Raw genomic sequence first — 14,729 nt, forward strand, 5'->3', positions numbered from 1 at the left:
TACTATATGACCCAGAAACTCCAGCTTTTTAGGTATATACCCAAGAGATTTGAAAACATAGGTCCACATGAAAACTTGTACATAAATGTTTGTGGCAGCATTACTCATAATAGCTAAAAAGAGTAAACAATTCAAATGTCCATCAACTGATGAATGGATAAACAAAATGTGCTATATCCATGCCATAGAGTGTATTATTTATCTATAAGAAGGGAAGATCAATACGTGCTACAGCATGGATGAATCTTAAAAACATTATGCTAAGTGAAAGACGCCAGACACAAGAGGGCATATACTGCATGATTTTATTTATATGGAATGTTAAGAATAAATTCTTAGAGACAGAAAGTGGATGGTCATTTCCTAGGGCCGGAAAGGGAGGGAGGAAGAGAAGGGAATGACTATTAATGGGTATTCGGTTTCTCTTTGGGGTGATGAAAATGTCCTAAAATTGACTCTGGTGATGGTTGCATTACTTTCTGAATATACTAAAACTATTAAATCATACACTTTAAAAGGGGTGAATTTTGTGGGTGTGTAAATTATGTCTCAATTAAAAAAAAAAAAAAAGAAGAAGTTCCAAGGGAAGAAAAACTAAGCAGGGACAAGATTCTAGAAAGTATGAACTCAAAGGGATCTTAATGAATTTTCAAGATCACCAAAAATAGGGCTTTTAAAGTGGGCTCTGTGAAGCCTAAAAGACTGTTCAGATTGAGAAGCTCCGGTGGGTGGTGGGCAGTGAAGAGGTTCAGAGCTGCAGAGCAACTTGGCAGCCTGGGCTCTGGACTCCTTTCCCTCAACCTCCTACCCCTCTACAGGCCCTCCCCCCTCCCAGAGCAGCTCTATTTTTATTTGTTTCACATGCTGGCCTTCTTGGTATGGTTTAAAGAGCTGATTCTGTTGCTAAAAACAGCCTGCATACAAGTGGAATAGTGCTACCATTTTACAGATAAGGAAACTGAGGCTCAAGGAGGCTGAATGACTCTCAAACTCCAGTTTGTAGCACAGCCAGGGGAAGAAAACTGGTGTCTGAACACTCAAACCTAGGTCTTTCCCTAGGGGATGATCCTTCCTGCGTGAACCCTCTCCTTAACTCATTTTTCGGTAGTGAGCCTCCAGATCAGTGGTTCTCACGTGGGGTGTGGGTCTCTAGAGCAGCCAGCAGCATCAGTATCACCAGGAAACTTGCCAGAAACGCAAATTCTTAGACCACTCCTCAGACCTATCTGAAACTCCTGGGGTGAGACCCAATGAGCTGGGTATTAAGGTGCTCTCTAATGAGTTTAATGCACACTGAAATTTGAGAACCACTCTTCCAGATCCTTTACCTGAGCAAAAGGTGCCGGGAAAGAGAACTGAGGGCCCCTGTACAGGACTCCAGTGCCTAGAATATAACCCCCAGGGAAAGGTCCTCGAGGAGAAAACTCAGGAGCAGAAGTCGACCAGGGTGGGGGTGGGGGCGGGGGCTGAGGAAGCTGACTTGTGGGGGAAACAAGGTTGGAGATGATCTTGCCAGGAAGAGAATACCACCAACCCACATTTAAAAATGGAAGGTGCCGAAACAGAAAATAAATAACGAATAAGGAGCAAATATAATTTAGTAAAAATTCTGAACATGTAAGCTGGTATCGAAAGATCTGATTTAGGAGCAATTTATGCCAATTGGCAACAACATAGAGTTGCCAGAAATGTTTCTGAATTAATTCTAAATTGGTATATGAATATCTAGCTGGCTTAAGGCCATCAGAGAAAAATGATCATGATAGTCTTTAATCAAGCCCAAGTTGCTGTTTCCTTCTCCTTTACATTTTAAATACCGCTTTGGAATTGCAAACTTACGAAGGACTAAACTTTTGGTCAGGGAAGATTCACAATCAACTCCATGTAAGGAAAATTGAAAGTCTGCAATTTTTTGGAAATCCAGAATCTGCTTGCTGGGGATCGGGTAGCAGGGTGATCTAACATCATATATCCTGGCAGGTGCTCAATGCAAGAAAGAGCTCTCCTGATGTCCAGATGTTCAAAGTGATTAAATATGCACTTCAAATTTGAAAATGACTTGCATTCTGGCAAACACAGATCTGCTGGAGATACCAGCCTAATAAATAAGGTCGTCAAACATCATTTAGCTTAAAGGAACGTTATGGCCACCCCAACTCCAGCCAAGAATCACTTCCAAGAGACTGGCATTCTTATCAGCACATGCCTTAGAAATTTACTTGACAAACAGATACCGAACACTCATCTATGGCTTAATCCACAAATGTTAGAGAATATTTCTGAAACTAGCAGACTAGGGTAGATGGAAGGAATTTGTGAAGGTTTCTTCTACATGATCAATGGAGAGGGGGAAAAAAAAAACTGTATTTTTTTTTTTTTTTTTTTTTTTACCTCTTGGCCCATTTCCATGCTGCAAAGTTTTGTTGATTGAGCTTTGGCATCAACCATAACATTAAACATGGTGCATATTGACTGTGGGACTCGAAAATCTGTTGATCGACTGGTTTTTTGCAGCTTAACTTCAAATGCAATCCTGGTTCTATTAAAACAAAGTAGGAAAAGACCAATTCAGCGTTCAGATGGCAGCAGGTGGAGGAGATATTTTCTGAGAGGTCAGTGAAAAAGAAAATTGAAGGCTGTAATCAGTTTCAAGCGACAATGACTTCACATGTGTTCTCTTTTAAATGACTTTCCCAACTAAGGAAGGCCTATTCACGGAGACAGCCACTCACACCCTTCCTTTCTTGGCAGTACACAGAACACCTGTAGCTTGGCGTATTTCTGTCTATAGTTTACATGCTATGGAGAACCCTAATTGCAGGAGAATGAATGAATTCACAAAAACCCGATTATAGCAGTACAGCATATGTAAGTTCTTGCACATTGGCAACTGCCTACCTTGAATTACTTCATTAAGAAAACAAAAAAACAAAAAAGCAATTTCTAATCTTTAAAACCTCATGGTGGAGAAAAATCTTAAATGACATTTATTATTTTTTTCTTTCTGGTTTGAAAGAGACTGAAATTTTAAAAATCCAGCAAGTTTATTATATTGCCTTAAAGACTAAAAAATAATTTTTGCTTGTTAAAGGTAAAAAAAAAAAGGAAATATATCAAGCTACTAAAGATGGCTACCTTTGGGGAGGGGAGTGAAATTAGGAGGCATGGTATTAGAGAAATGCCAATGTATTTATTTTCAATGTCAACATATTATTTTGCCATAAAAATGTATTTTTATAATTAAAAATGTCATAATATACTTAACATAAAACTATCTTTTATACACACACACACACACACACACACACATTTTATATACATAATATACAATTCAAGACTTGTGTCACTGTGGAATCCGAATGTAATCTAAATCTGACATAGGTCAAATTATGACTCCAGCAATGCGTTAACCACTCGTAGCAGAAACGTAGCCCAGCATGGCCAGCTGGTAATACAGGTGTGAGATCTGATCCTCGACATCAGCATTGTAAAGGGGCCTGGTTATATCTGAAAAGGTTTCAGGGAAGTGGGTCACATCATCACATATCTTTAAAGAGAAGCACCTGGTGAGTAAGCGGCTTTATTAAAGCCCCTTTCATCGGATGCATCTTTCTAGCATTGTTCGCTGTCAGTTTCTGGAGATCACGCAGCCCCCAGGAAGGCACTACTTTAAGAGGAATTTGTAGCAGTTTTGTAACAGTGCATAGGAGGACCACACAGCTAGTTAGCTCAGGAAAGGATGCCAGCTTGCTAACACACCCTGGGTGCATGCAGGGAAGCCAAGTATAATTTCTAAGGTTGGGAGCCGAGTTCTTAAGAAAAAAAAAAAAAAAAAAAACCCTAAAAAACCCAAACCCTTAAAACACCCCTATATATTATATGATCATGTTAAAGATAAATGTATCTTGGCTTCTAAAGACTCAGTGCACCAAAGTAGCTTTCTAATCATGATGATCATTTTAAGCTATGCTGAAAATACATAATTTGCTGGTTTTGTGAAAAGGAGGCCTGATGGGGACCGAGTTGGACAGGTCCCTGTGCTGATCTTCTGAGCCTTGTGTGCCAGTTCCGGCCCAATTTGAGAAATGGAAATGCTAAATTGCTCCCTTCCAAGGAAGTAATCATCTTCTGTTTTCACAGGAGAACTGTTCATAGCCTTTGGAGTGCAGGGTTGTGAAAAGAGGAAACTGAATGCAAAATTAATGTGACGGAAAGGGTTCTACGGAACAAAAAACCAGGCTTGGAGAGGTCACTTAATCCAACTGACTCTCCTTGAGGGCAGAGGCAGGGTACTTTGTTTTGTGCTCAGCACAGACCTGATACAGACTAGACTGGAGGCTCTGTAAATGTCTGTCAAATTAATTTATTAAATCTCTTGGAAACTGAGACAGGAGTGCCTTACTGACTTTTTGGCATTGAATATTTATGTTTAGGAAACCTTGTCCTTACTACGTGGGCCTAGAAAAAGAGTTATTTATTCTGTCCCAAAGAGGAAAACAATGTTTCGAGGCTCTTCCAATGTAGATTTTGTGTCTTAAAACATCCAAGAACTCCTCCATGTTCTATCCTCGGAATCTGGAAGTCTGAGGATAATATTTCCACCTACTTTTGCTCATGTCTGTTCTGTGTGTCTAGGGCCTTAGTTAAAAGGGACATCAGGAAATTTAAGGGCCTAGGCCAGCCATATCTGTGCAGTGGACCAATTTTTGTCAATAAAAGTTTACTTAATAGCTACTCTGCACCAAGCATGATGCTGAGACCGGGGGAGGATGAAGAGAACCAAATGAACAAGATCTACTCCCTGCCTCTGCGTAGCTCACCCTCCTTAGGTGTCTGAGCCACATATGATTACAAGGTGGGAAGGGAAAACAGAGTCCCTATCCACCTTTGACATCCTCGTGTCTTGCCTTTTTCTCCAAGCATCTCCTTATTTCTTACTCTCTACCCAGAAGACTGGTTTCTTTCTCTCAGTGAAGGACATACATGGCCTTCTGTAGGATTGGGTGCACAGGTCAGGAGCTGGGAAGTTGTAATTTTTATATAATGCATTTCATCCCCAGGACAGATTGTGCAAGAAGTTTTTTGGTGAAATGCTTTGGCCATTGGAAAAGCTTTTCCTAAAATTGATGTAGGCTACGTAGGAGATAGAATTCAAAACCCTAAGGAAATATTTTGACCTTGGGTTTGAGAAATAGGCTTGCGTTTGGTTCTAAGAGTGAGAAGAAAAGAGCAAAACTCCAAATCTGGATCACTAGGACTTTAAGCTTCCAGAAATAGCATCAAACACCTGCCCAGATTCTCCATTCCAGGTAGTTCCTTCCCCAGTTCCTGCTGAGATGCTGTCCACCTACCTGGAATTGTGTTGTTCTTGTGCCCTTTTGGTTTCCAGCTTTGATGCTATTACTTCCCTTTTCTTCTTCTGAGATACAAAATGATGAATTCAGCGCACTTCCAGGCAAACCCAGCTCCCATCACCCACAACTGATCCATCAACTAAATTACACAACATCTGGAGATTTAGAGTAGCCTGTGCTGCTTACAGTCTATTTTTTTGAATGAGGAAAAATCATGGAACAGTTATGAACTGGAAAAGGAACTTGGATGTGTATGTGAGGGTAGACAGGGGGTCGATGATGAGGTCACATCAGTGGAATTCCACTTCTGTACCTGATATCCAGATAGAGACACTCATTCTTCATTGCATGCCAAGAACTTAGCCCTGTGCCTGGTCTATGGGAGGAGCTCAAACAATGCTTGTTGAATGGATGAATGTTGTCCTCATTTTCTTTCCCTCACCTTCTCAGAACAGTCTGCCTGGGAACTTCAAGTGCAGCATCCCTACCCCAGTCCTATAAGCTACAGTGACAAAACAGGCAATATGTGGACAGGCAAAACGTAAGTTTGATATTTCATGCTCCCTTGCTGATATCCAACTAGATTTTGGGCAGGAAAACTAATGGCACACAGCAGGTGCTCATTTCTTATATACAGAAGTAATTGCAATGCTGAGGCCCTGCTCACACAGCTGAAAAATCAGTAGATTCCCACCACCTGTCCTGGATATGCTGGCTCTAGAATGGTATATTCTTCTGTTTTTTTTTTCATCCAGCTGTCATCCCCGCACATGCTCATACACTTAACAAATACTTATTAGTTAAGCATTTTGTGCCAGATATGGCTAGATATTGGGGATACAAAGAGGAATACAAGAATGGACAGGGATCTTTTGCCCATAGAGCCAACAACCATGAAAAAATTGGCAGCCAGATTATTTTGGGTTTTGGACAGATGGAGGGCAGGTGAACGGAAGCTAGACTTTGGCAGCCCCCAATCCAGCTGACTTCCACAAGCAATCGCCTCCTCCAAGATACTGCAAATGACGGTCATCTGAAAGAGCAGCCATCTAGCCTTCCCGTGCAGGACCTGTCCAGCCATCTGTGCTTACCTTTTGACGCAAGACTCAATCATGTCACTTGCCATCAACTTCAGCCGTTGTTCTAGGTGCTTTCCAAACTCTTCTTCGGGCCAGTGCAAGTCCCGGATAAAGGTCTGCAGGGCATCGAGTTTCCAGAACAGATCTTCCGAGGTACCTGATCCATTACTGGTGGGATAAAAATTAGAAAACAAGAGTCACCCAGGGCCCTCGGGCTCTAGAAAGACTAACACAGAGACAACTGGGGGTCAGAGGCTTAAGGCAAACAGTAGCTTCAGCATACAAAACGACGTGTGTTGGCGGTGGAGGTGGGGGCAAGCTCCACCGGCAGATTTTGAGTTTTACCATACATGAAATAGTCTGCTTTGCTCGGCCAATTACTCCAGACCAGTGAGACGTCTGAAGAAGGTGTTGCCCCGTCACAACCAGGAGAATGGTGTATGGTAAAAATCAGCCTTCTTTTAATAACCACATTAGCACATGTGATGATTCAGATGAAGGCCACGAACCAGAGGGAGAAATAAGTCTCAACGGATAATAACTACATGGCAACATGCAGTTATTAAAATTCAGGGTTTCATGCATTTCCCCAGCTCCCCTCCAGACTGGAGGCCTCTTGGAGATTGCACAAGACTTGTAGTTTTAAAAGGACAGTGCTAACAAAGTGGTGAGCGAGGACCTGCTTTCTCTCTTGAAGTGCTGGAAAGAAACTGGGGTGACTCAGATCGAGATGGATACACCTGGATACCTTGAATCCAAAATTCTTATTCGGTTTGGTCATTACTCCAATTTTCCTAGACCGGCCCATTGCATAGGCAGGGTCCTCACCAGGATAAGGTGAGTTGAGGCAGGGGAGGTTAGTGGACAAGGGATATTTTCAATGCTTTAGGGCTCAAAACCTGAGCTCTTTTACCGTTGCACCATCTTACCCAGTCCTCTGTGCAGATGGGGAAATTGGTATTGATGCCTTTCTGTACAATGACATCTAAGAAACTTTTACCTGGGGCATCCACGAAAAGCCTGTGTACGAGAAATGCTCCATCTCTCACCCTCTTGCCCTTCTCTGGCTGCTTTCTCTTTTGTAACAATCCCATTTGGAGCTCTGAGAGGTGGCCGCCCCCCCACCCCCTTCCTCGCATACCACTAATGCTAACACGGTAATTTATAAAATGTCCAACACACCATGCATTACCACTTGTTCTGACATCGTCTATAGAAACAGATGAGAGTGGGTGTTTCTATTGTGACAGATGCCAGCTGCATTGAATTAATGCTTCGGAGAGAAATATAGCTAGTGCATAAATGCATACACAGCTACCGCAGGGTGGGGAGGGGGAAAACTCCCAACATGCCGAGAGGGAGCCTACGGCCTGGACCAACAGGGTAATGTTCTCAAGGACAGACCAGTCTGAGGTCAGTACGTAGATGTATCTGACACGAAGGAGCAGGTAACATAGAAACACGTCCTTAAAATGAAAGGTGGCAAAGGAGGAAACCGGAATTATGAAAAGATATAGAATCAGGCATTTCCTGGTGGGAGACTGAGAGTCCACGCCTTCTTTTCAGATACTGTCGTAAGCCTTGTTCAAAAGTGGGGGAATGTATTGTCTCTCTGTGAAAGGTTCAGCCTTCCCCCTAACCCCGTCCCATGCTTGGGAAAAAGAAACCCCAACTTTGTCTAGTCTAGGCCCCGTTTTGGAACTGCATGGTTGTATGTTTTAAATCATTAAGTACATATGAATGCAATAATTGGTATTTATTACAACAACATTTTGACACCCATCTGGTTTCAGAGTTTTAAAAAAATTCTTGTAGGGTTTTTTTTTCTTTGAAGAGCTTATTATTAAGTTTTGACATGAGGAAAAGAATATTTTCTTTTTATTTTTAAGATAAACTGTTAATGTTAAGGCAATAGCACCAAGATTATTTTGATTGCTGAGCAGTTACCAAAATGTGTTCCCACTCATGACTTAATTAATTGAACGAAGACCATTATCTGCTTTATTACAATGTCTTGATTCATATCTTTTCAAAAACAATGTCACAGAGCATGCACAGAAGGAGGTAAGAGAAGCTTTCAGAGATTTATTTTAAAATTTCTAACAGATACTACCTAATCTAACTTTTAATATAGTCATCTTAGCATGAATATGATTTGTGTTCATTTTTAGAAGTGATTTTTTTTTTTTAGATACAAATTTTTGGAGGTTTTAATTTGTCTTTGAAAGAGAATCAGACACATTGACCATATATTTCACTGTGACCTTGTGAGCAATTATAGGTTTTAAAAAACTATTAGGCAGCTTTGGGGGAGTCAGGTAGAGCAGTCATGCTAATGCCTGTCTTCTACCTGGATTACTGAGAAAATAAAAATGCTTAGGGCCATCTTGATGAACACGGTTTCAAGATTTCAAAACATCACTGCCAGTTTCAGATCATTTTTTATTCCTTTGATAATAACACTTCCCTTTGAAAATGTGCCAATTTATTCTTTCAAGAAAAAGCTTATCTGGCCTATAATTAGCTGTGGCCTAAGAAAAGGATCAAAGAAGGATATAGAATCGCTAAACTTTATTTCACTTATTAAATCATACACGTGGTTCTAATTTAATTTCCCTGAGGTAGAATTTATGGGTGCTGGATCTTCTCCTTGCTAAGAACAAAAGGAGAGAGGACTCATTTCCGAAGCTATAAGAAATGGCTTTTCAATCCCCACTTCCCCAAACTGCTAGCTTTAAAGAAGTGGCCCGTGCAACCCTGACAGTTGTGTGGTCAAATGTAAAGAATGACCCTATGCTCAGACCACAGATGACATGGCTCCCAAATATTCAATTCTTTGTTGTTTGAATCTTGCATTCCCAAATTTAGCAACCTTCTTGCTACCTAGATTTCAAAGCACCATTTCGTATTACCACCTTGGAAAGTATCTTTACATAACATTTACATGACTAAAGCTTGATCCATTCAGAAATTTTCATTTAGCCCTGAACATACTGTTACGATATCCTGCCATTTGCTGACACCAGAAATATGCTTTATGGTTTAAGCAGTCTCTAGGAATTTTTTATTTTTATTTTTTTTTTAAACTGAGCTTTTAGGTAAGTGTGTTTCCTAATTTGATGTGGATCAGGCCAGAGATGACTGGCCGGCCCATCAAAGAGGTTTCCTGGACTATTTCTGGATGACTGACACTTAGTGTCATGTCACCTCTATCAAAAAGCAAAAAAAAAGGTAGGATCCTTTTGCAAAAGACTTCAGGGAGTGAAACATAGTCCTCAAGCCTTCAGTGGGCGTAAGACAAATTGTTAGTGCTGTATATATAGCAAACATCTTACAAATATGATGCATGCCAGAAATAAACAATATTGTCTCTGTATGATCAGCAAAATATGTCTAATTATCCATCTCCATCTCTGTTATATAGGATGTATAGAAATAAACAATACATATCCATGCCAAGATCACTGAGATTTAAATGAGATCTGATGTGAACTGAATACACACTCAGCATCATATATAGCAGCCATCCATGACGGTGCCGAAAAAGTAGGCATTTGTGGGATGCCTAGAGGGATGTTAACTGGTAGATTTGGTACTTTGGGAAGGTTCACATTAGGTAGGTTCACATTGGGTAGGTTACTGGTTAAACTCCTGTGGAAGAAACAGACAGAAAGAAAAAATACCATCACAGTGACAATGCAGATGTGGCAGCAGCACAGGACAGTTATAAATAAATCGGCTAAGTCCACACAGCAAGACAACAGCAAAAACTCAAGTGACACAGTTCAAAAAAGCAGCTTACGGATGGGGCACCATGGCGTGGCTTCATATTCAGAGAGAAATGACAAAAGTTAATGGAAAAAAAAAATTAACCGCAGAGTGACTTCAAAGCATGGACACTAATGGAGCACCCATACACAATGATTACGTTGTTTAAACGCCTCTGAGAGGGGCCTTTGCTTTCCAGATCCATTGCTATGAAGATTCCAGAACCTGTCTTACACTAAACCTGAAGTTCCTGAAATTCGGGGCACGGCTGGGGCCAGGGCTGCTGTGAAGTGACTGGGATTCATAGAAATGGTGGAATGCTTCACTTTTCTTATTTTTATAAATTGTTGTTGATGGAGGTGCATTTGAGATACAAGATGGAATAAGAAGTTCACCCACTTAAACACACACAGAATGGTGACGTACAGAAATGCAATTCCTTCCAAATGCTACTTCTGAAGACAGGTGTATGTGCAATGGGTTGATGGTGAAGATTAAAAAATTGTACCAAGAAGAAGGATCAGATTTGAATACTTTTATAGACCATTTGAAGAAAACGGAAACTTCCTCTCCCAAACTAAGTCCACTTAAAATGCAGAAATGTTTACACGTAGAGACAGACACTTAGGAAAAGAAAACAATTCCAAATTCAGCTCTTATCTTCAACTCTTTGACCAAAAGTGGATTTAAAATGTGGCTTCCTATCATAGTAGCTACCCTTAAAAGTGGGACAGAGACAGGAAGAAAGCATGGCAGGGGCTTCTAGGGTCCTGGGGATGTTCTATTTCTTCATCTGAATGATGTTACATAGTGACAGGGGTGTGTTCAGTTCGTGAAAATGAATCAAGCTGTGTATTTTTCTGTAAAAAGTTAACAGAAGTTAAAAATGACTGAAAAGTTAAAAAATGTTACCTCGTGTCAGTTTTTTGTTTTTGAACAAAGACAGATCAACTGATGTGATGGAAGAGAGATGGATGATTTTATGAGTAAAGAGAGAAAATAAAACAAAACAAAACCCTCAACTTGAATCAACTGTATTTCTTCGGAGGGACTGTGTCCTATACCGCGCCATGAGCTGGCATCGCGTGCTTCTGTAGTGGCATTTTAAGGGTGTTCCATCCAGCCAAAGTCACTGGCACGGTAGAGCCCAGCCTCTCTGCATCTGAGAGGAGCCTTCCTGTTTAAGTGGAGCTGACAGCACTTTGGCAAAGGAGTTGAGGTTCTCTTTTTGGATCTTGCAGGAGAAGAGCACATTTTGCCAAAGCAGCTCTGCCCTGGGCAAGCTGTGTTTGACTAGCAGGACTCCTGCAAGGGCTGGTGCTGCCTCTGGGCATGCTTGGGAGTGGGGGGGACGTGCCTCCTGCTAAGTCAGAAATTCTGGACTCTGGAGATAGCCTGGATGCCTGTCTCCCTCTAGAAACAAATTCCTCTTTTAGGATGGCAATATAGCCTTGGCTTACAGAAAAACCAAGAATGCAAAATTGCCTACCTGGCATTCTCTTCTTTAAGGGAAACAGGTGTCCCCCAGATTTGTCCTTTACACCTCACAGTTTGGGAAAGCCAATTATATCTCTCTACCTGGGACTAATGGGTATCCCTGTGAGAATGGTCAAGAGAAGATCAGTAAATATGACTATTAAGTAGAGGGGAAAAATGGAACTTTTCCTTCCATGTGTCTCTGTTTAACTAGGGAATTTGCCTTTGAATTCAGTCCCTGGTGGTTCTCAATCTTAAACACTGCCATGTAACAAAACCGTTGGCGATTTCCACTGAGACATGTGTAAGCCTATATAAGCAAATGTGATCATTAAATGATACACACACTGAATAATGATCAAGGAATTAGGAGATCTTAGAGATGGCATCCTGGAAAGTTAAAATGTCAATTCTGAGCAAATTAAAAGTAGCTAGGAATGAATAACATACAAATGTATGCAAAAGCAACTTAATTTAAACATATTAGCGGATGGTGGGTACACAAATTAGAAGCACGCTTCATTTTGCACACAAAAAAATAAAAAAAAGTCCCTTATATTAATCAAAACATATTGTATTTGTAGAATATGACATTTTGACTGGACTAGTGCTCTGGACTCAGAAACATTTCCTTCATGTGACATTTTATAATGCTCTCCTTTTAGAAGGTTGAAACATGCTTGATATTTCTGCTTTTTAGCAAAATAATATATTGAATATATTACTAATGTTACCAATATTTCATTTGGATATTAATAATGTAATCATTAAGGAGGCAATTCCAAACATAATATTTCACTAATATACATATGAAAAGGGAGAATTTTCAAGTAGCACTTAGTTCCAATCAGGCCCCTGGAGGTGCTGATGGCTGTAATGAATTCTTATTTTAAAGAGGGCCCTTTAGCAATGACCTAAAAACACAAGTCAGTCATGCTACTCTGTGAGAATCATAATCGGATATCTCTGGATAGTGTAAGAAGTATACAATGCAAACCTAGCAACTGATACATGTTAAAATTTAGACTCTTTCACTCATTTTGGGGACTCAGTTGGAATAAGGTAGCTCCCATTTAGGTTAAAGGACCCATCCTGGATGGTTTTAAAAAATTCTCATCTACTCACTGTTACGTAGATGAAGTTTACAGACTTGTGTGTCTTATCATTTCTACTGATGGAAATGACCGGAAGTGAAGTCATTTCTTCCTTTCTAGAATAAGACACTGTCTCCACATAGTGTGGAGATGGCTGTGTCTTCTCTCAAAGATTTTGGTTTTAAATTCCTGGATAGAGTTAGATGTAAGACACAAAATACTTTCTACTTTCATGAGTCATTTCTTGCATGAATATATGTAGTACATCTTGTCTTCTCTTAGTGCTCTGGACCCTATAGCCACTCTCAGTGTTTGTTCTTAGTTCTACTCCCTGCTTTGGGGCCTGGGCACTCTTTTATATCTTCCTAGAGTCTAGGGTGGTATTTCTCAACCTTTTATTCATTATCATCTCCCCGTATCAACTTCCTTCTCCATGAAAATTTAATACCACATATATATATCGGTCTATATATCGTATGTAGACCTGTGCTTTATATATAAAAAGAGTAAAGTGTTTTTACACCACCCTCCTTCAAGAGCCAATTTTCACCAGCCTAAGTGCTACAAAGTCGCCATCGAGAGGGCCTCACATACAGAAACAAATTCCAAACTCTATGGGATTTCAGAACCTCCCAAACAGCTCTCCAGCCTATGGCTTCCCTCCTTTACAGTTCATGCTGGCCCAGACCCAATGTTCACTGTTTCTATTGCATATTTTCCTTCCCCCATATTTCTGCCTTTGTGCGTGATCTTTCCCAGCACCCCAGGCCCTTTGAAATCTCACTCCCCAAGCTATCTCCTTCATGGCCCCTCAGCAGAAGTTCATTCCCCTCTGCTCTATGCTCTCACAACTCCTCCTTATGTTATTTGTATGTTTGTACATTGGTAAATATTTAAAGTCATTCTTCTTGCATGTATGTTGCTCACACCCAACAAGATTGAAATACTCAATTGGGGGAATATATCTTTTTCTCTTTCCCAATCCCACAGTTTTCCTATGGTATCCTTATAATTCAGCCTGTGTGTGTTCCTTAATAAATATGTCAATCAATCAGCAAATATTTATTGAGTATTTGTAATGTCCCAGGCCCTGTTCTAGGTGCTAGGGAGGCGGTGATGATCAAACGTGCATACGTGTTTGAGTATGAAGAGACACATTTTCAGGAATGCTAGTTTTGGAAAAGCTTTGGTTATTCAAAGTCTTCGTTTTACAAAGGAAGATACTGAGTCTCGGGCAGGGTGATCGAGAGTCTTCCATTCAGGAAACTTAAGCCTAGCTTGATGGTGCATGTCTGTAGCTATTTGGAAGGCTGAGCTGGGAGGATCACTTAAGCCCAGGAGCTGGAGGCTGCAGTGCACTATGATTGAACCTGTGAATAGACACTGCACTCTAGCCTGGGCAACATAGTGAGGCCCCATCTCTAAAAATTATATAAAATAGTTAAGTTCAGAAAACTTGGTGGCCCAGGCTCACCCAGCAAGCTACCAGCAGAGCCAGGAGTTCTGACTCCAAGTCCAAAGCTTGTCAATTTGAGACCAGGCCACCTACATATTGCTAAGGTGTCTTTGGTCTGATGGTTTATTATCACTAAGATGATGGTTATGTTAACATGTTCTACTCTAGTCACCATTTTACCACATATATGTATCATATCATGCTGTATACCTAAAATATACACAATACAATTTATTTTTTTAAAAGAGATATTAATGTCTTTGACAATTTTGAAAAGGGCATTTTAAAAACACTTTTCATAAGCGTGTCTTAGGCAGAAAGAGAGAAAGTACATTTTGAGAAATGAGAATCCAGATCTTACAGTATCAAGAACCACTCAGAGCCATTCTAATCTGAAATGGGAAACCGTGCAACCAAGGGTTCCCTACACCTGGAGGTGTTTAAGTAGAGACTGAGTGACCATCCATCAGGGAAAGGGTAGTGGGCAGGGGTGGGGGTGGTG

At 40.6% G+C, this 14,729-nt stretch overlaps 1 protein-coding gene across 9 annotated transcripts in view; it reads right to left on the reverse strand.

The window, feature by feature from the left end:
• CADPS (calcium dependent secretion activator) overlaps positions 1-14,729 on the reverse strand; it is a 454,766-nt gene that overhangs the window by 70,529 nt on the left and 369,508 nt on the right. For 6 of the 9 annotated variants that reach the window (XM_069473767.1, XM_069473765.1, XM_069473769.1 and 3 more), the window contains 2 exons: positions 6,446-6,601; positions 2,392-2,539 (listed from right to left, as the gene is read on the reverse strand). In XM_069473767.1, the coding sequence (XP_069329868.1) occupies positions 2,392-2,539; positions 6,446-6,601 (304 nt within the window). Of the gene's footprint in view, positions 1-2,391; positions 2,540-6,445; positions 6,602-9,937; positions 10,085-14,729 lie in introns of all 9 variants that reach the window. The other 3 variants (XM_069473764.1, XM_069473763.1, XM_069473768.1) reach the window with 2 other exon arrangements.

Source organism: Eulemur rufifrons, chromosome 7 (genome assembly GCF_041146395.1).
Source record: "Eulemur rufifrons isolate Redbay chromosome 7, OSU_ERuf_1, whole genome shotgun sequence".
Lineage (NCBI taxonomy): Eukaryota > Metazoa > Chordata > Mammalia > Primates > Lemuridae > Eulemur > Eulemur rufifrons.